We start from the raw sequence: 23,203 nt of genomic DNA on the forward strand, positions 1-23,203 counted from the left end.
CATATTTTGGTCCCTCATTCAAAAAAAAAAAAAAAAAACACACCATGAATTTCATAAACAGGGATGCATTTTTAAAAATAAGAGACCTGATAAAACAAGCATATAAATCTTCATAATATTTACATGTTTATTATGACTGCGCATACAAGCCAGTGAGATATATTAAAAGTCACATGCCATTTCTTTATCAGCTAGAAGATACTAGAAAATACGAACTTTTTTTTTTAATGTAATGCTATTTTTTAAAATGTTCTTTCTTTTTCTTTTTTTTTTTTTTAGGTAAACATTTGCTAGGGCAAAAAATACTGCTCATGGCAGGAACCAATGCAATCAAGAAGAAAAATAGCTGGGGCTCAGAACCCAGCATACCTATTGTTGCCTAAATCAAAAGCAATGGCATGTCAAGGCATGTATGAGAAAATGATGACCTCTTTGAGATTTTCTATTCCTGAAAGAGCTGAAATACACCATTTTATAACCAGTACCTTCATGTTAAAGACTTGGTGCAATTTTCTTCAAGTATTCAACCTTTTGGAAGAAGAGATTTTGACCCCTCTCAAGGTAGTGACTTTAAGAACTCCCAAATTCATGTGGAAATCTAATTCCAACCAGGGTACACGAGCCCTCCTCCTACTTCTCTATAACAAATCAGTAAATGTTCCTATTTCCACCCCAGCTCCAGCTGAAAATGCAGTGCCTGCTGGCCTTCCCCAGTGCACAGTGTATTAGCTGCTGTAGCAAGAATGCAGAAATGGGTAACCCACTCCAGACAGTGCATTGGACAGCTAAAAGATTTGGAAGTGGCTATGCTACTCAGATAAGCAGTCCACATCCTAAAATGTCTTTTGCTATTTTACAACCATCTAAAGCTTCAATAATCAAATTTTCAAGAAAAGAGAGTCACCACTATGCAACCCAGTGAAGAACCAACTTGGCATTCTTTCAAGCACTAGGAACATTCACCATATATGTAAGAGTTACAAGAATAATTACAATCCTAAATTTGACAGATAAAATAATGAAAGCAATAAAAGAAAGACTCTGAAGCAAAAATAAAGAACCGATTTTAAAACTTTAAAATTGTTTCAGATGCTAAGAGTATGTTCTTTGGATGTAACTGGTTAATAATAATAAACTCACTTCTTCAGATGCAATATTAATGGTTTTGTTTTCATGTCTGATAATAGAAGAACATATGTACCTCTATTTATATTAAAGTCCCTTATCAGGATTATATTCATCTAGATAACAAATAAATTTGACAGACAAGAATAAAAATATGGAAAGAAATAGTATTTCTTTATCCAAATAGTGTTTTTTAGCTATAAAATGCAGTGCCATCTGTCACATATGTAGAAAAGAGCAGATTAAATAACACTATGAAAAATAATATTCCATAACTATGCTAACTCAGAAACATATTTTAAAAGACAGTAACCTGGAGTATTTGTCTGGAAAAAAATTCTTTTTTTTTTTCCCCAATAAAGTGCTAACTTCTTATTTATCCTCGAATTCTTTACCAGAGGAGAATGAAAATGAACAAAGCAGAAATTTTCTGAGGACAATGAAAATAAGAAACAGAGAAGAACTTGTGGTATCTACTTTATTCTTTTATGCTATCTTTTTTTTTTTTTTTTTCGTCATCATTATTTCCTAAATTTGCTCAGGCTGAAAATTATTTGGCATACATTACACTTAGAACAAGAAGGAGAGATTTCCAATACTCCCTGTAATTATACGTGTATTTATGTAACTGTTAGCTGTGGTGTCAGCAGTGATGGCAGTAACAATATCAGTTCCCCAAAGCATGCAGCAATCACGGCTAGCTGTGAAGCTCCTGATAAAAAAATAGTTCATTTTTATACATGTTACTCTGCCACATACATACACAGGCACACCAAAGATATCTTATAGCACTCGTTGTGACTGTAACACGGCCATTTAAACTCTGAGACTCTAAGTCACCAAGAAATGACTGATATGTATGCCACACATTTTATGTACATATTCAAAGACTAACAGAAAACTCATTATTATAAATGATAGTGTCTTTGAAATTTTCACTTGCTCTGAAACCACTGAATATGCACCAACATGAAAAAGGCTGTATCTACTGTCTTATTATAGTGAGTATCATTGAAAATAACTTATCTGAATAGCAGTACTGAAGAATTAATCCAAATTAATTAAAATGGGACTTTAAAGGAGATTAGTGAAAATGTACCTTGTATGAGCATCCTTATTCAGAATGAAAGAGAAAATTCTTAACAAATAGAATTAAAGACACTCTAGCTCTTAATAAGAAGATTCACATGCATATTTGATGCAGTTCAGCTAACTTACTTTTGCAGCTAATTCAGATCAGCTTTCCTGAGTGTCATCAGGTAGACGAGGCAAAATAAACAAAAAGCTGGAACATGAAATGCTATTAGTAGAAGATCACCTGTCCTTATGCCACAGCACATTTGCACCAGTCACATTTGTTTTAGTCACATATTTCTGGAATACCTGCACACTTCCTAACAAACAGGAACAAGATTTTTCTAGTGCTTGACAGGTTTTTCATTTCATTTCGAAACATTTTATGGCCCATTTGTTAATGTAGTCTTACCAAGACCAAGAAGGAACAGAGAACACAAATGTATTGATCATAACCAAGTGCTGTTGCCTTCTAATGTCAAATAAGCCAATCAAATGTCCTCTTTGTATGAAAGAAAAAGTAAGTTTGAGGACAAGCTATGGTCCCACTGCGAATAAAATCAATCTTAGTCGTGGGACCGAGTGGGATCAATATGTCAAACCAATAGGCCACATTTTAAGCTGAATAGAGAGAGGAAATGAAAAGTGCTGACAGAGCTATAAAGAAACTGGAAGGCATAGAACAAGCGTGAAAGATTAGGTCACTGGAAAATTCTCAGTGTTTTTCTAAGAACACTTGGCAAAAGCACCAACTCACCTTAAAAACATACATCTGTCGATTAGTCTCATAATGTCTCCTCAGCCAGAGAACTATTTATACACATATAAACATATGACTTAAAAAAAACCCACACTTTTTCCACACGTGTAAAATGTTTAAGAGTGAAAATAGTACCTTTGACAAAATTTAGATTTTTTATGCTTAGCCTAATTTTGACCGCTAGACATTCGACAATAGTCCCACACAAGCAGCGAAAAATACATGGAGAATAAGTCTAGGGTAAAGCAACAAAACATTAAAGTTTTCAAATCAGTTTAATTGGAAATGAATTAATCCTGATGAACTGATACAAACTAGATTAACATCCACAGATCTGACTTAGGAATAGAAGCATAAAAAGGTCAATAATTGGCAAGACTATAAAAACAACAGCATGGAAACAAGATGATGGCTCCGCTAAGGTCGACTGAATGGCAGCACTCTTCTCTTTCCTGCAGTTCCCTACATTGAGACCGCAATCTACATATTCTGAACAGCTACCTTAAAGAGATATTAAAGAGATATTAGATAGCCATAACTTTCACAAACTTCAGGCTTTTCATGTTCTTCATAATGTGAATTCTGGAGGACTTGTGAACTTTTGAGCTTAAATTTCTAAATTTGCATCATGAATTGATTCATAAGTCATTCTCCAGCACTGCACTTTCATCAAGCTTTTTTTCCTAGAACCTGGTCATTAACATTTTAACATTATTCCACTCTCTAATGCAAGTGCATGGCTCATAGCTGAAAAGAAGGACTAATGACATGCAACTGCTAGAATATTAGATGAACTTTACAGTTTGCCAGTTATCTAATTTCACTACTGCAAAGATAATTCCCGCTGCACAGATACACATGCGACCTGAAAAGGATCATAAAAAGAGAAGAAAAGAGAAACTAGGATTTTTTTTTCCAGGAAAAGATGATTACGAATATTCTCTTTGCATTATTCATCCGGCTATAGCTAGCAAAGCGTTGTCACTCTATATGTGATATGACAGCTCAATTCACTCACAGGTAAAACACAGGAACCGAGAGGTGTAAGGAGATGACTATCACTGTCATGTTTACACCTTCCTGAGAAATAGTTTTATAATTGCCTTCATGGATGCTTCTGTCTGTATTCCACTAGTGACCGAGAAATGCAGTCTTTGGAGACCACTTTTTTATCCATCATCCAATGAGTTATCTCCTCAGCATTAGAAGTGGGAAGCACAGCATGCCCTTAGGTGCTCAGGCTGTGAATTAATCTCGTCTTTTGAAAATATTTTCATAACTGATTCTTCTTTAGAAGACCCAAACTAAGCCATACTTTTGACTCATTCTTTCTTCAGCCTCTCACTATCTAAAGCCAGAGGGAGAGCACTCAGGAGAGCAAGCAGAGGTGAACACCAAACACTGTCTCTCACAAATCTGTGTTAAATTAAGGAAGTACAATAACTCTGTCACACCACCAAAACAAAAATAACAGAGGCGTAACTAAGAATACAGGATTGTTAAAGCTTTTTTGGCGTTGGCATTAAGATACACAAGGTACCATCAGAGAATCACAGAGATCTGACCGACTCCACTGCAGATTTAGATCTACCTGGAGAAATCAGCAGTATCCTGGGGACAAGTTAGACCCTCATCTCCTCAATAATGAAATCACTGGTTTTACAGAAGTCTCCCACAAGATTTAAGAACTAAGATAGCATCTTACTTTTACTCCCCTTAAAAAAATTTATCTAATCTGAGGTATTCAGAGGAAGAGATTTGATTTAGTTCCTGCTTATCTTTGTATTCTACTATCTTCTCTCTGGAAATATTAATGCAGCAATTTGCTAAAATAATATCAGCATCAATAAAGGATGTATCAAATCAGTAAAATTAAAACCAAACATTTGATAATGCCTACGGCAAGACTGACATAGTTAATCCATAAATTACCCCAAAATTAAGTCAGCAAAACAAATAGCTGGAATTGGCAGAAATAAAGTTGCCTGCATATAAAGTATTGTTTTTTAAATGAATAATCACATGCAACTTCTTTTTCCACTGGGTTCTTTCCTCCTTCATTTCACAGACTAGAAACTCCTTGAGTCATTATTTAGTATTTTTAGTCCCATTCTCACTGTTAAAGAAGGCATGAGCCCATGTTTTATTTACTATACATTAACTAAAAAGTGTTATTAGAACATCATTAGTAATTCTTTTCTAATTTGTTGGTGTGGCTATCACACACACCAAGAAATTTATCTTCAAAATACTCAAGATGTGATAGGTCAGTAGTATTTATATTTTGCCGATGCTGAATAGCAGCAAAGCAAAATTAGACTTTGAAGAATGAGACAACTAGCCTATAGACAAAGCATTCATTACTACAAAATATCCTCTTAAATCCCAAGGGAGATATAATCGTTTCACAAATAGGGAATGGGTTGAGTGGGGAAAAATGCCACTTCAGCACAATTAAATAATTAACGACTTGATTTGCTACCTTTGCATAAGGCCCAGACAAGCAACCTTATTTACCTTGAGTTTAAGCGACCAGCTTTGTAACCTAATGAATGATATTTTGGCATGATATTTCTTTCCTGTTTTCTAGTTCAAGATAGAAGCCAAACGAAAACCTGCAGTTCTGTTGCAGGTATTAAGCTGAGCCTGGGCATCTCTGTATGCAGCTCTGCCCGCTGATTTTACAGGACAACAGCAGCAGATTAGGGCACTCTGTGTTCCAGCTCCAAAGGGAGGAATGTCTCTCTCCCCCGTTTCTCAGGCATCCAGCCTCATTTTCTGTGGATACTAATCCCAGTCTGTCGCCTCACTGCCCCTTTCACCTAGCTGTGCCAAGTCCTCTGCAGCTGCTTAGCAAATCTTTCCTCGGGCCAAACCACCACGCAGTCCAGATCCTGCTAACGTGGGCTTCTAATCTCAGTCATATCAGGACTCTGTAACTTCCCTTTAGTTCCACACTGCTTTCAATAAACTGATCTGCAGCAAGCCAGGGCCAAGCCCTACCTTTCCACCGCTCTTCACCTCGCTGCTTGGCCACTAGCAGTTTTTCTTGCTCTCCATTTCTCCCTTTAACCCAAGGCCAGCACTGAGCACAAATCTGTTCCTCTGCAGCGGGTTTGTCCGTAGCTGAAAGCCTGACAAAACCAACCTCTAGCCCTAAAATCTGGACAAGACCCTGGGAACACTGGAGAGAGTGTTGTCTGCTTGAGTTTGGAGAAATCATTGCAGTTTGCTATGTCTCAAAACCTCTGTGTTCAAAATATCTCGGTTTGAAGTTTGCTTAAGCATTGGATGCAGATGAGTGCAATGCCTGGGAGTTGCCAGCGACACAAATTATCTTAAATTGCAACTACAACAGTCGTGTGAAATCAGATATTTCTTGGCAGGTAAAGAGTGGCTTTAGATTAATTAGTGCTCAACAAAAATTATGATGTGAAAGTAAGGTCAGACAATGAGTAGCCTAAGGATCGAAGACTGCAAATAAAATTCCTATTCTTTATTCTGGCTTGACACATATGGCTAATGAGGATGTTTTAATCACCACCATGATTTATGAACATAATAGTTTCACAGCTTCAATGCTTTACAACGTTTATTAAGAAAATTTACCATTGCTGTTGAGGATGCCAGGAAAATACAAATATCTCTGTACAATCTAAAAACAAGTATTTTAAAATGCCTACACAACTGTTACTCTTTAGCATTTTTATGCTAAATCTACATCTAATCTACATCTACAAAGCTCGACATCTAAAGAGGATTGGGCTCCTGCTTTGCAGGCCACGATACAAATCAAAACACCTCCCTAACTAATTTACTGAATTTGTAACATGCAGTTCTTGCAATATCATGTGTTTTCAGTTGGTGGTTTGATAAAACACAAACACAGATTACTATGAGTGTATATTACATGAAACTTGTAATTAAGCTCCCTTATATTCTGTGAATACTTTTGCTTTTCACCATGGACAACTTCTACCCTTAGAAGTCTGATATTTGAAGTGCACAAGCCCACTTTTCTCTGCAAAGTAATGGTACATTTTAGATGTAAATGTAACAAAAAATAGCAAAGTCATCTCTTATGATTAGACAACCAAATTATTATTTACAACACAACATAAAGATTTAGGTAATTAAGTTGGCCTACCCATTTTTACCTTACTTTTAAGTAAGTTTACATTTTAAGCTACATTTTGAGCTATTTTAAGCTTTTACATTTTAAACTATGTTTAACACTGATGTCTCTAAAGGCATTGTATACAAACAACCACAACGCTGTCTTCAAAAATGTACAATAAATTGGAAACCAGAATCTATTGCACTATGACCAGCAATAATGAGTTATTGCACTGCACTGATGAAACTCTTGTTTTGTTTTACTTATTCCTCTAACTGAAGTCAATGCTTCACTCTTCCAAGCCAATTATTATTTGCAGTCAAAAGATATTGAGAGAGAAAGTGATGTATTGCAGTCAGCTCTTATAATGAAATCACATCAGGTTATACAAGTATTAAAAAGAGCTAATTTTATATGGGATTTAATGGGGATTTGTCCACGTTCCTAATGGCAAGATAAGACACAAAAAGGAATTGGTATGACATATTGAATGTGGCCATTCTTCAGCAAAAGAATTAGTATGTATCAAGCTTCTTGATTACAGAACTGGAATGGGATAGTTTCAGTGGTACTATGCAATCACCTTGAAACTAAATAAAGCAAACAATCTTGTTAAACAGAAATGCCTTAAAAATCCAATGTTCTGGAACACTACGGCCTGAGGGTACCAATTTTATGATCCTTTAAAAAGGCTATAACTTTACCTTTTCTGTTTTCAGTAACAAATTATTATGTATAACAAACACCCAGTAAAACTATTAAAAATGTTCAATTGTTTTTACATAGCCAGATAGATCAAAGGAAAGAAAGGACTGGGATATACATTCCATATTCTATGTACTCTACTGTGAAGAACAAAGTTTGTTTCCACTATATCTTAGCATTTATTTAAATGCCTCAGACGGTCAGCCAAAAAGCTCTCAGGCAGCAGAGAACAGTTTCGGTCAATTCTATAATGACATTAGGTCCAATTAACATTGGAAAATGATGACTAATGCACATCCAACCAAGTTCCTGTAAGTATGAAGCAATATGCGCTGAAAGAAACTATCACTAGCCACTACATTTTCCAACTAATTGACCATTGAGTTTGGGCCAGATTTTGATCTGGGTTTTCTTGCAGGATTTCCTGTAATTCAGTGTAATTCAGGTTTGAACTGACTCTCCTATTCTTTTTAAAGAACGAAGTCATAAATTGACACCAAACTGATTGTTTCTTTGTACAATGAGTGTATTGGCATAATACAAAGGGCAGAAGAAGCAACTATTTATACCAGGACACACAAAAAGTTTCCACTTATTTTTCTCATTGTTTTCCATTACAAAACTGAATGAAGACCAACAGCTACCTGTGAATCATTTAGCATATATATGATTCAAACCCTAAACAGACAGAAAGTGTCAGTATTAATATTGCTGGTGCTCTGAATTTGTACTCAAGTCTCACCAAAGACGGTACGTGAGTCACCCGTATACGGGCAGATGAGGGTGGCACCAGACCGTGGGACGCTCAGCTACACAAGCAGCTCTGCCTAGGCAACTTCAGGAACAACTTTGCTACTTCCAAGGCTTGCAGGAATTTCCATATAAAAGGACAGTGTCGCTGTTGTCACGGCTCCCTCTTCCAAGAGCTCTCCCCATCTCTAAGGGCTAAGTGACACTGCAGGGTGGCAGTAAAAGTCCCCTTTCCCCTCGGAGCTGACTGTAAGCCAGCAATTAGTGACTTTGAACAAGGCCCACAGAAAATGGGTCTCTCACTCTTCATAAGTGAGATTTAGCTTATCCAAATTAAATAAATATATACATCTGTGTGTACATCACCATATATCTTACATATATAATAAGTAGTTGAAATAATATCAATTTTAATTCTAAAGTCATAGCATATAAGAAATCCGATCAGACCATGTGCAATTTTGGGGCTTCTACAATTAAAAAGATGATTTTCCCCCACAGGTGTTCTTTTGTAAAATTCCCTGGAAGACAGGCTAGGAATAAATATTCTGACAACGCTCTTGCCACGGTACAAGGCTGAAGTTTCATTTATACAATAAAATACATCAAAGTTCATTATAGCCCCTGCAATGACAACCTGGGGTACTAACTGTCACATTTTTTCAGCCTGAATGAAAATTCTGATTACTACAATGCACCACGGAAAGAGAATGGCAATCATAGCCCTCCAGCAACAACACAGGAGAATAATCTACTGTTTGCTATTGTCTCCAAGGCCGTAATGACTCTTATCTTTACAACAAATTCAACAGAGAAGCTTGTTGCAATTACATGCAATAACCTCACAGTACTGCTATTTGATTCTAATTGTAAAATAAGAGATCTCAAGTTGAGATCTGCTATCCCATGAGCTACACTTCAAATATATCTATAATGATATAATCTACAGAAAGAGAAGATACTTATCAGGATGGAGTTTATTCTTATGCTAAAACCAAAACAATACCATGCTCATTCTGAAAATTAAGACCCTAGCCTTTTCATTTTATCACATAGAAGCCTAAGGGAAAACACATTTTTGCTTTAAAGTACTTAAGTCTCTGTGATTGAAGACACAGATTTATGATTCACTAATTAATTCACATGAAATCATGAAAAAAATCTTGAAGGAAGCAAAGACAGGACTTTTAAGCAAAGACTAGTTCAGTTTAGGTAGCAAAACAAACTTCAGTGACAGTTAATCCTTATTCACATGTTGTTTCTGCACAAAATTCACCACGTGCCACTTACTTAGATCAAAACCATAGCAACATTTCATTATTTCATGCCAGACCACCTTGCTCATGAGGATCCACGCAAAACCCAACAGACTGCAAGGAAATGCTCTGCTTGACTTTGTGGACCAGAATTTGTTATCTGCCACTAGAGTGTTTTGTGAAATGGGATATATGCGCCAGGATGGGAGAAGGACAGAGGACTAAATGGGACCCATGTGGGAAGAGTGTGCACTTAGCTTGCCTGATGCCTTAGCGCAAGCAGCGAATCTTGTAACTCTTAAGTAGAATAACAGAGAACTACAATATCCATCACAACAAATGATTACAATAAATCATAGATTGACTACAATAAATTCTAGCTACTATAAATTATAACACGCATAAATATCTATATTACTATACAATAAGAAATGACATATGTAAGTAAACAACATCACACAAACAGTAGGAAAACTGAACCATCCAAAATCTAGTTAAGCTAAAAAGTAAGCATATTTTTTTTACAGATTCTGTTTCATATTAAAAAAAGTGGGAAACACTTTCACTTACAAGGAAAAGGCCATTTTTTCATCTGAAATGTATATATATTAAAAAAAATCCAATATTTTCAGTATTACTGACAAGAAAGGATTGCACCATGTGAATGGATATCTGCTGCACAAGGGACATAAAATGTAATACATTCAATATGGGCATTCTAGGGTAATCTCTTTCTGAGCTGTAAAAACTGTTACCAATTCTCTTAGGTATCTGCAGAAAAATAAAGCTTACACTCTAGTTCTAAGGTTTTAAATCTAAACCCTCAAACTCAGTTATCACTCAAATTCTTGAGCATGACAGCTTAAGGTTCAAAGTCTCTAAAAGCAAATCTCACTCCTTTGGAGCAATACAATTACAATATATTTTGTGCAGAAGTCAAACATGCACCAGAGGTGTTCCCTTACTTAATCCTGCAGAGCGAGTTACAGGTCTCTTACCACAACTACACTGTAGTCAGTGCAATTATTTTAATATGTATGCTGTGTTCTAAATAGACTATACTATCAATGAAGAAGGAATATTTTTCCCAAAATAATTCATGGCTCTTGTACAGAAAAAAGTATTTTGAAAGCAGCTTTCAAAATTGGCTGCTATGACAATATTATGCAAAATCTCTTTTAAATTATTATTATTTTTCATAAAAGATGGTATAATGGTGGTCATGTTCTTGACCTCTGAACAAACAAGACAGTCTGAACTGTCAAACCAACCTTGTAACATGCATCAAACTATGCTTTTTAATAAATGCATTATTATTTTTCTTCCAGCTATTCTGAACCATAGCATGCTTTACTTTCCTCACACTTTTTCTGCTTTTTGACTTAGCAGCTCAGGTTTGTTAGTGGGATTACATCAGGAAATTCAGTGAAGCCATTGCAGGCATGAGTCTGACCTACTGAAAAAAAAAAAATAGCTGTTTATTCTTATCAAGGTGATTCCTAGATCCTATGGAGGGCAGGGCCAACAGCATGTGATGCTACAGCAACTAGTAGGCCCGTCGCACCTAACTGTCCCTAACAGAGCTATTTCTACTCCACAAGGCTTTGCCTGAAGGATTGGAAAAGCCTGAAAATAACAAAAACTTCACCTTTTGCAACTACCTCTCTGCTGTAGTCTCCAAAGCAGGTGGAAAAAAGCACTTACCGTCGCTGTTGAGGCAGACGACGAGGGGCACTTGGGTGCCGGGCCCGCAGGCCTTGTCGTTGTCGGGAAGGCACGGCTCCAGCCCCACGACGCGCCACTCGTAGCACGAGGGCTCCTCGCACGGGATGGCCTCCAGCAGGTGGGGGCAGCTGCCCGTCCCTCCGGTCGGCTCATTCGTGACGCGCCGCTTCCGCAGCTTAAAACCTGGAGAGTCCGTGAAAACATAAATTGTTGAACGAGTCGGTCCTAAAATGCTTGGTGAAATGATATTTATCTAGCTACACCGGAATGGACAGCTCTGCTTCTGATGAGTCAAACACACACAAACACTCAATGCAACACTGCCTTTTTCATATAATTACCTAGAATAACTCATTAACCAGAGCAGAACAGTAAAACTCAAGTGAGGGCTTTAGAAATAACGAATTTACTCAATAAGCTGTGTCCCCTGTTTGTCCAAATCACATGTCCTCTGTGGAAAAGGGTACTCACTGCTGCATTTTGCTCTCGTTCCATCCATCTCATCTAACGAACCGTTGATGAGATTTCTGGGTTGCCATTGGTCAGGTATCTTTTCTCAGATACCTGTGAAATTATAAGCTAAAATACAAAAACTATGTGAAAAAAACACTGGCAGGTGAGGGAAAAAAAAACCTGAAATCTGCAAGTGATGAAGAATGAAAGACAGGCAAATCTGGTTTATCAAAATCAGAAAATCAGGGTAGATGTAAAATAATAGGTCAAACACAAACACAAAGAAGAAAGAGGCTGAAAAGTGTAAACGTGCTTACAGAATAGAAAGGCAGAGCACAGATTTTTTTTTTTAATACAAAAAACATAAAGAATAAAGTTGAGACGAAAAGCGCATGAAAGAAGAATAAGAAAAGGCTGCCATTTGTGGCATTTTTTTTTGTTTCAAATCATATTCACAACAACAGAGATTTCAAACAGCACAGGCAAAGTGTTTTATAAAGTCTTCTGAAGGAAAACAGAAGACGAGGAACTGTCAGACAGGAACCGATGTATTCACACAGTTCACAAAGTAAAAACTTTCCATTTTTCAGCTTCCTCTCAGGCACTTTTGCCTTATCCCAAATTGAGGTAGTCTATAAACCTCCAGTTAGTGTAAGAGGAAGAGACAGAAAGGAGCATATTTTTAAAAAACTTCTGGTTGGCATCATACATAACACTGTTATCTTTCTGTTAAAACAAAAAGTGATTTTAAGTGGAAGATCCAGGCACATCCTGGATCTCCTGTGTAGCCACATAGGAGATTAACCAGAGAAAAGCAAGAGAAAGGAGAAAGTTGGTTTTATGTGGCCACTGAAAATACTGTACAGCTGGTGATAACTATATAGTGACTATAAAACTAACTATAAGGAATAAAGAGAATAAATTACATGAAGACAGATAAAAAGAAATACTGAGAAATACCCTGTACTGGATATCATTTTATAACAGAAATATACATCAGCTCACACTTTCTGCAGCTTGTCTGTTTCATGAGTATTGAAGAGGTTAAATTGGTAAACCTATCATGGTGGGTTGCATATTAAAAGCTCATGAAATCAGAGCTGAACAGAAGCAGTAAAACTTATCTAAAATATTTTTCTTTCATATTTCAGCTTTTGAATCTCACCAAACCATCTCTATTTCATCCTTATCTGCACCAGAACCAACTAGGTAGCACCTCCACAGTTCATGTTTGAATCCAATATGTGTCTCAGATATTAGGGCACACCAAAAGGACAAATTCCTCCTGCTGCATCCCCTAACAGTAATCTGACAAAAGCACAGTGCAGCTTTATATCTACTCATCCAGCTGTGTTTTCCATCTAAAGGAAACCAAAACACGGATGAAGGAGGCCTGATAGACATTCACATACAAATGTGGGCAAAGAATACGCCCACTTAGTTAACTGGCCCAGCAGAGTACACAGCACCAGTAAGTCTCAAGAATAATGCTACAATTATAATGCAGCTGAAACACCAAAAGCATGGAACAAAATGCAGCTCAGAATACATAAACCAAGGGTAGATGTAATAATCTCATGCAAAATGTACTGTATTATGACATTTATATGCATATTAAAGCTTATGAAGCTACCAGGTATTTCCCCTAACAGTCAGTTTGGCCGTTATGATCAAAGGAAAAACTTTATCTCCTGCTATATAGGGAACCTCTGTGCACCTTTAGCAGGCTTCCTCTCCTTCAGCTCTGCTCCGACACTGACACTTTATTGTAAGAATCTGAAAAATTAAAATTAAAGAACTTTCTCTGCATACGTCTACAGGATTAGAAGACTTGCATAATGTACATCCCAGTACATTTCCCTTAGGCAGGTGTCCAAATGGATCTCACAAACACAAATTACCCCTGAAAATGTGGCAAATCTTTCAGTGATAGCTATGGAAATAACATGTTACCCGAGCACTGTACTTAGAAGAAACTTGATCAAGGTTGAGTCACATCACTGTGACAGCATCATAAAGCCTCTGGTATTGCTGTACAGACTGAATTGTGGCTACCAGTATACCAGGAAAAAGAGGCTGAACGAACTTGATAATTACAGCTGGTCCTTGAAGTGGACATATGTGGCTGCTCTTTCCTATGAGCATTTTCAATCAAGGAACCACGTCAGGATTTTCAACTAGTGTCAGAGAATCACACTGCAGCAATGACCAGACCAATTTTTCTCATTTGTGGCCAGAAATCTGCAGACTTCTTACATGTGGTCCTTGTCACTTTATTCTTGCCTTGTCAATTTGGTGTCAGATTGTTACAATCTGTTCTGCATAGGAATATGCAGAACAAAAAATGAGAAAATTGAAACTAGCACATATATTATCTGTAAAACAGTGTTGTTTAGTAACAGTCAGTGATTCCAGGTTTACGGTGTACTAGTAAATTCCTAAAAGCATCACTGAACTGGAAGTCTCTAAGTGATGTGGTTGCTATCCACCTCAGAGGTTGCTTCTGTTCTTCTGAGACGGGATCAGAAGCATGATCCGAAGATGCTTACAAATTGACCTCTTTTGATTTGAAAGAAAGGTTTAAAATTGGAATTGACCTTTAATTGACCAAATTGCCCTTCACAGCTCAGTAAATAGACTATGCTTTGCCAGCTTTGATGAAGAAGTAATGAACAATTTAGTTCTTATCTGAATACTCTCATGATGCTCAGAGGCTTTGGATGTATCCTTCTTGGTACAAATACTAGCACTGCACAGCTGGCAGTGCCTAGAGACTTTGGTTTATGAAATAACCATTCAAAAACACCTCTAAATTGCTACCTACCCTTCTTGGCCTGCGTGTCCTCACAGCTTTCATAGGTGCACGGTCCCCAGGCTGACCACGCCGAGGTCTCGCACTCTATGGGGCAGGGGATGTGGCACAGCTGGCTGGTGCTGGGCAGAGGTCCTGTGCACAGCTTGCGGTCCACAGGCCGAGAAGCTGCAGAAACAAGGACAACATGTTGCTCAGGCTTGCACGACCCGCTGCTCTGGGTCAACACAACCACCCCTCATTCAGAAAGGCTGCTATCTCATCCTTTTAATCTGATGAAGTGAGGGGAAAATGCCTGTCTTGAAAAAAATGAAACAGAAGTCAGTTAACTCTCCGAATGAACAGAGCCAAATCCGATTAGGTGGATTCAGGAAGACTGTAGATACTGCAGCACCCTGTAGGACTTAGTCCTTTCATTTCATAAATACAGTATGTTACTACAACATTTGTTCACATTGCTTTTCGTGTAAATCAATGTCCTGCTGTCTTACTATGTCTTCACTGAAGAAAGGTAACAAAAAGGTGTATAAATCCTCTTGCTCCTATAAAATACTGCAAAAAAAAAACTTCAAATGCCTAGCTAATGAATATTTAAAAGGTTATTTTTAAGCTAACAATGGAAATATGGTTTAAATGATGACAGAATTTTAGTTTTCTTATACTCTAAAGACCTTCAGTACACTCAGTAATTTGTACAACAGCAGCTTTAGTTCAAAATAAGTTTATTTTACATACATACCTACGTACAGTATTTAAAAATAATTTAAGCCTTGTACAAAATAATTAATTTTTCATTCAACTATTATTAAAAATCAACAAAGACTTCTGCGAATGCAGATTCTTCTGTTCTTTAAGTATCATGTAAGGGCCATAACAGACCAAAATCACCCTGCTTCTCCCACGTCAAACAGCAAGCCTCTTTGCTCTTGAATTTTCAGATTCCACAAATAATAGGGCAGTGCTGTAAAATGTCAGATTAAGTGAAAGAACTCCAAAGAAAATGGAGCAAAAATTCATTACAAACAAGATTTTAATCCTCTTTCATAATACTGGACTTTACAAGATATTAACCTAAGCAGGAAATAACTGCTAGAACACACAGAGAAATTTGCTATGTTCTTCCTATTTGGTTGACTGGAGAGACTTGCACTATCATCCTGCTCCATCAGAACTTTTTTTTTTGTGACAACTTTACCTCATTCATTTTTTGTTATCAATAAAAATAATCTCTTGTGATAAAAGATCTTACTTTGGAATACATTTGGAAGAAGAGTGCTACCTAAATTAAGTAAGGATGTAACCCTGGACACAATGTTAAAGTAAACCTCAGGCTGCTGAAGTATTGTCATTTATATATATGCATGTTTCTTTCTATTCCAACTTTCTAAGGTGGTCTTCTTAGCTATAGAAAAAAAGCACTTGATTATATGTTTTTAGGAAAACAGGGAATGAAAAATCGTCACTCTACACATGCAAGTTCCAAATTTTCCTTCCTTTGTCAGTTTTGCACTGTTTTGCTCAGTGTAATGAAAGCATGAAGATGGCAGATCAGCCATTAAATATTACTGCCTCCAGGTCACCAAATTCTTAACACAAAATAACACAGGAAAAATGATTCCAATGATGGGTTAATGCTCTGTTGAAACTAAGGTTTATGTCAGAATATTGAATTTTGCAAGAGGCTGGACATGCAAACAGCATACGTGATAATCCATAATACACTTAACTTGTATAAAACATGAACCTAAATAAACATAACTTGCCTCTAATTGAATTTGCATTGGATAGTTTCTAATAAAAAAGAAAGACAGTAAGTAATTGCTAACCATAGTCTACAGCCTTTACTTAGGCAGGAAATTGCCCGAGTGACACAATAGAAACTACAGGTCAATCACACCTGCAAGACCTTGCTTGATCTCAAAAATGCATTAGGACAAAGCACTTACTGTCCCACTAGTTCATGGGATGGCACCCAGAAACATAACAAAGGTCTTTTGTCAGGAAGCTTAAAATAGCAGATTTTTGTAACTGTCCTGAAATGCCAAAATATCAGGAATTATCATAGTGTTTGTCTTTAAAAGATGTTGGCTCAGATGAAAGGAAAGCTACTTCAACCTTTTTGGAGATTTGGAGTTCTAGGTCTTGTTTTTCTAATTGAAGACTTGGGGTTTACTTCACCCTGGATTACTTGGGATTCTTTCTTTGAAGTAACAGTAAAATAAGAAAACTTTGCCTGGATATCTTGTGAACATCTCATTCCTATTATTTAAACGGATTTCTTCCAGCTTCCCAAAAGTATCAACAAGTGTAATTCTTGTGGTTTTTTGTCTAGCAAAGATGCTTTGAGAGAAGATGATGCTGAATGTAGAAATTTACAGTTTAAATCCTTTCCTTATCTATGTCTTCATACTTTCTGTGGTGGCAATGAGGATTGTTTTGATTTCCTTGGCAGTGATGCTGAAAGCTGATTAGGCTGTGCATGACACTACAATCTCCGGGTGGAATTTGACCAAGTTTTGCTCAAAAAACATAAAGAAAACTGAACGTCTTTTGATCTATTCTTTCTCCTTCAGTCTATCTAAAACGCTGGACTCAGTTTGGAGTGAATTTCATGTCTGAGGTACTTACTTAAAAAACAAAGTGAGATTCAGTCTCTCTGTCAACCAATCATCCATTTAGCCAACTATTTCTTATCCTCTTCTGGAACATCTCTTCTCCAAACTGTGATTTTTTAAAAAACAAACATCACCTCCCAAAAAAAAGAAAAAAACAACAAACTAAGATTTTTTCCTCTGAAACTACTACTAGATTACTGAAAAAGAGTGAACAATAATCTTCAGAATACAGCCACAGACAAGCAGAACCATTTTGGGGCACTCCAGTGTTTGAATAGGTCACTAAGTAATGTCATAAAAGAGCTAAAAAAGGGGGAGAAGAAAAAAAAAGAATATTCATAACCCAAATGACTACATTTTAAAAAATAACTGAAACACCATTCTGTCTCAAGCATTTGCTATTCATTGAAATGCCAAATGTTGAGGCATTGCTCTTTATTGAGCAGCATCCAGTAATGACCAAGTTGGCACAAAGAGACCATTTTTTTCCTTTTTCTCGTCATCACTTGTTCTAGTTTCACAGCAACTAATGGAGAGAGACTTCTCTGACTGTTCTCCCTCAAAAAAAAAAAAAAAAAGAAAAAACAAAAGACCTGAACCCAAAACACAACGTGATCAACAATGAAAGACTACAGGTTCTCCCCTCCTGCTTTTCTATAACCATCGTGGTGTCATCAAAAGACTGTAAATAATTCCAGACCTTGCCTTCCGAGCAACCACCTAACTCTATGTATGTCAGCAGAACCTTTGTGCTTAGCTGGAGGATGAGTGTGTTTGCAGATGTGGAATAAATTTATGCATACAAAGGGACTTTCCTCCCATGCTCATGCTACACTAACAATTTTAAAGGTACTTAGAAAAAAAGTGCATGGTCTTCCTCCTAGGTTTACTGTGAGTGAAAATTCATGACTAAACCAGGCAAATGGATAGGTGAAAAGAGTTTGAACTATTTACTTTAATTAGTGGCAAGTAAATGGGAGAATGACAATCATCTGTCAACCTTGATTTTCAGCTGTCTAATTACTATATCCAACACTCCTCTTCCTTACATTGAAATGTATAGCTTCCGATACGAAGAATAATACAAATAATACAATACAGAGTTTTAGCAACTCTGGCACAAATAAATATTTGAAGTTCAAATTCCTGCTGGAACCATAATTCCATTTTTGAAATCTGCAAAAACATATAGAATTAGCGAATAACTCAGCAGAATAATTTCCAGCGAGACAAAACTAGTCACTTGCTAAAATTGATTAAATAATGATCAAAGGGAGCTATTCTTCAGTGATAGGGGGTTAATGTGCACCATCAGCTTGTGTTCAGGGCTGTCACTTTTCAAACTGATCTTTTGTTTCTTCCAGAATTGTTAATTTTATAAGAACACTCAAACTCAGTGAGCTGTTTTAGAGCTATCATTGCACATACAGTCAGCACAGTCCCCACAAAAGGGACATGGCCTCCTTTGCACCCTTTTGAATGAAAGGCCAGGTCAATGGCCTTAATTTACCTACCTGTTATTTCAAAAGTGATCGATAGCAGAGGTGCAGCACTAGACTTCGGCTTGCTCTGTGACTGACTTTCTGAAATAACAGGGAAACGCCACCATGAGTATGTGAGAATGGAGGTCTTCAAAGCAGCCTTCCTGAGACAGCAGTAACTGTCTCAAGCCACACTGCAACGAGGTGTTTCCCAGTGTGGGAACAGTAGGAAACAGTGCATGTTCCACCCCTTATATCCCATGCTCAGTCACTCCTGTTTCAATATACCATATTGTTTTTAAAGGCATGTATTTAATTGCTTCTACCAGGACACAGCCGCGCTACGTTCCTTTTCCACTGCACTGAATCTGATGAGGGAGGGGAGAGACAAGAAGGGTGAAGAAGCAGCACATTTTAAAATCTTCCCCCTAACACGGGAACATCCCGAGAGCTTTTTAAACTGAAACCCACTTCACCTCTAGTTTGAGCTCTTGAAGAAATTGTTCTCATGTTTATGCATCCAAAGACTAGTTCCATTTTAATCAGCTTTCTGGGGCCTACAGAGATTACCTCCTGATGGGCTCTGCATATTCCTGTCACATTCTGATAAGGACAGATTTCACACCAGCCTAAGCCAGCAAGACTTCACAGGCTACCAAAATCCTGATCATCATTCTGAACAGTAAGCTGCCCCTGATTTTATTGTTACTTCTTCCTTAGCTGAGAAATTTTACTGCTCTACTCTAAGGCAGGGGCATCTAAACTTTGTTCCACAGCCGCAGCTTGCTAAGAGCCCTTGGGCTGAAGCTGATTTGCATTAAGTGAAACAGCTTGAAAACTTCTTCTGTAATAAATACAGATGGGGGGCCCATCGAGCACACTAGTCCTAGTGCCCTGATCCAAGCAGTCACGCCAAAATGCCGTTATTCTGCATAAACTCTACCTCTCCACTAACTTTTGAGTCCTTTAACCCCTTCATTAGTCATTAGAGCCAGCTTTGTTCTAAACGTCTTATTACACAACTGATTTAAGGATGTTCCTTTTCCTGGAGTATGTGGCTGTATTTTTCTGATTTTTTAATCATGAATAATTGTATAATTCAGCTATAGAAGACAATATCCAACACTTAATGAAGCAAATGTATTTAGCTTAATTCACTCTTCTTTCTAAATGTATGGTACTGCATTATTCTCTAGTAGTGGAAGTAACAAAACACTCAAATTCTGTTGTTAGTAACTATATTTCCAAACTAATTGAAGATTTTTTTCACATAATCTATTCGTCTCTCTTTTCTTAAGAAGTTGTACAGCCTATACAAGCACTGTAATTACAGGAAAGTTCTTCAGGAATAACGTTTTCTAATTTTGAGTTTGGGAAACAAACCCATGAAATCATGTTCAGTTAAAGAGTCAACTCTCAAAATGACTTAAGATAAAACTTGACCAAATCTACAAAAGAAAAACATCAACCCTGAGAATTAAAAGGATTACATTTTTTATATGGTTCTGTACTGAATTTGCATGTCAGCATTTGCATATTTTGCCTGCATGTCAAACCTCAGAATTACATCACCTAGCTCAAGGACATACAGGATAACTGCAGTAGATTATGGAAGAGAATTTAGGATTTCTGATCCCCATTCCCATGGTGTTTTTTACTGAGGGACATCCTTCATTTAAGACAATATTTTTCAGAGAGTACTAAGAAAAAAAAAAAAAGATAGGAACCAATATTTGCAGAATAAAGAGTGAAATCTCTGCTCCTGTAAGTAAATATTTCCATTTCAACCAGATTTTTTTTTTAAAACACAGATGAGAGTGACCTGTAATGAAACAAGGCACTTGTGACAGAGCACGAAGGATGTCAAGGAGCTCAGGAACGCTGAAGCGTTCTGATTTCATACTAACTGAATTGCAAGCGAATGGAATTTACCTTCTTTTTCCTTGAGGGTATTTAAATAGGAGAGGAGGTTTTCATTAGCGTGCACGCAGTACACCTCCCGGGTTTGAAGGCCGCCCCCGCACAGCGCTGTCTGATTTCCTCGCCTCTTGTCCTGCTGGCTGAGCAAAGGATCAACGCGGCAGTCTGTCCACTCTGTGGTTCTCCAGCCATACCTGCGTCAAAACGGGCGAATTGAGCCTTTAGAAATCATCAAGTCGTGCTACATATTGTAAAGTTGTGCATATCAAAACACCTTGTCATTTTTATCCTTTTTTTCTAATGGATGGAGCCCCACAATTTCTTGCACATTAAGATGCATTTAGTTTGATATTCTGTGCAAGTAGAAACATTGCATCTGTTGCTCCACTTTTGAAATCATTACTTTTTAGGGACATCTTTCCAGTTCAATTCTTGAAACATACTGTGTATATAAATATTTTATTGGAGGGAAGAAAATCTTCCAAAAGAAATATAGGTCTCCCTTCAGATAAGCTAACTTTCGAGACTGACTCTTGGCACTTTTTTAGAGCTAGACAGTTAATATGAAAGAAAACAAAAATATCAAACAAATGGCACACTGAGAAACTCAAGAGCTAGAAGAGGAGAAGGAGGAATGAATAAAGTAACCCAACTCCCAAAAGCTCTACTTCATCCTTGACAAGAGGCACAGAAGTTTCCCCAAATATCAAGGCAAAGCAATAATTGTATTTTTTTAATTTTTATTTTAGAAAACATTTCAGTAAATTCTTTTTTTCACTGTCAAGATGAAGGCAGCTCGTCTGCAGTGCTGAAGCCTCCCTGCTGGGTACTGATGAATGATGAGAAGCTGTGAGCTTTCTAATCAGGGAATGCACACAAAAACAGATCTGTGACTCTGAGTTAAAAGCCCAAACAGGATTACAAAATGCAAGAAATGTCACAGTCTCTACCCAACAAGTACTTAAGGCTAAATCAAGTGAATTTGATTCCCAGTGTGGCTGGAGATGGGGAAAGATGACATTTCAACTCTTAAATGAAAATTATGTACTACATTTAGGCATACAGATGCAAAATGACTTAACATCAAATGACATTTTCACAGACCTTCTTTTCAGTCTGATAAAGAAAAAGCACGGTTGGGACTCTAATATTAATCTCAATTAGTTGATAAGGATTAGGGCAATCTCTTGTATACAGAGTGCTTCCTGTCATTCCTCCTAAACTTTAAAGGGGGTTAATTTATTTACTGCTGCTTTAGCCTCTCCCATTTTTCATTTGGGGCCTAGCTCTTCCTTAATTGGAGACTCACTAAAAAAAGTCTGGCTGCTAAACCGATGCTTATCGGCTCTTTCCCATGTTCAGCATTTTGCCTGCAATCAGAGTATTTCAGAAAACAATGAGTCCAGAAGAAATGTTATGCAGGATAAAGATCACCGACAAATTAAGAACATTGATTTATTATGGTCCTGTGTGTGTTCATGTTTGTACAAACATCTCTTTTAAAAATTTAACACTGACAAAGATAGATGCATTGTTATTTTTCCCATATTTAGAGCAGGAAGTGATTTCATGGTAGTAGCCACTGTTTGCAGATTTCAGCCTTTTAAGAACAGCCCTGAATATGCAATAGATATAAAACTCAAACCTATTATTTCTAAGTGACTTTAGTAACGATTTGGGTGACATAATAACCACAGCCCCGTACACCTAATTTAAAGTATTCTTTTTAGCACTGGGAGAACTGCAATGAAGCAACTTACGTAATGCAGGGTGCCACTCCATCTCCTTGCGAAATACACTGCTCCGTTTCCTCTAACTCCGGGCACTCGCTTTCGCTGCCAACGGGAAGCTGCTTTATGGTCCGTGTCCTTGTGCGGTTCCCCTTTGGGGTTGTCAGGTCAAAACAAGTTTTGGAGCATGAGGTCCACTCAGTCCATTCGGATACCTGGCACTCCTTAGTGATCACACAGGACTGGAAAGTAATTGGCAACTTGTCTTGCTTGCAAAAGCTGTAAGAGAACATTAAATTCTTCAGCACATGCTCACAGACAGTCACGAGTTCCTACAGACAAGTGCTGTCCATTGCACCAAGCATATCAGCAAATATTTGTAATGCTGTTAAATTTCAAATCTACAAGCTTTCGATTTGGAAACTAGCAAAAGTACTTTTGATTAAACTGTCTGTAAACAAATTTGCTAAAGTTAGACATAATCAACAAAATCAATTAATTCATAAAGAGAAGTACAAAAGAAGAAAAAATACTAACACTGATTTTTTTTTTTTAATTTGTAGATATCCTCTATGACTTCTGCTTGGAACAAAAAAGAAGTGAAAGGTCAATTCCAGAGATACTCACAAAATATTTTTGAAGAGAATCAAGTGGTTAGTGTCATCTGAACTATCTGGTTA

General features: G+C 37.2%; 1 protein-coding gene across 1 annotated transcript in view; it reads right to left on the reverse strand.

The window, feature by feature from the left end:
- THSD7A (thrombospondin type 1 domain containing 7A) overlaps window positions 1-23,203 on the reverse strand; it is a 169,434-nt gene that overhangs the window by 73,565 nt on the left and 72,666 nt on the right. The window contains exons 3-7 of the mRNA XM_088533515.1: window positions 22,554-22,802; window positions 20,806-20,987; window positions 18,907-18,975; window positions 14,790-14,945; window positions 11,492-11,695 (exon numbers count right to left, since the gene is read on the reverse strand). Coding sequence (XP_088389641.1) covers window positions 11,492-11,695; window positions 14,790-14,945; window positions 18,907-18,975; window positions 20,806-20,987; window positions 22,554-22,802 — 860 coding nt within the window. The remainder of the gene's footprint in view (window positions 1-11,491; window positions 11,696-14,789; window positions 14,946-18,906; window positions 18,976-20,805; window positions 20,988-22,553; window positions 22,803-23,203) is intronic.

Source organism: Tinamus guttatus, unplaced genomic scaffold, assembly GCF_059628265.1.
Source record: "Tinamus guttatus ecotype Peru unplaced genomic scaffold, ASM5962826v1 Tinamus_guttatus_pri_ptg000503l, whole genome shotgun sequence".
Taxonomy (NCBI): domain Eukaryota; kingdom Metazoa; phylum Chordata; class Aves; order Tinamiformes; family Tinamidae; genus Tinamus; species Tinamus guttatus.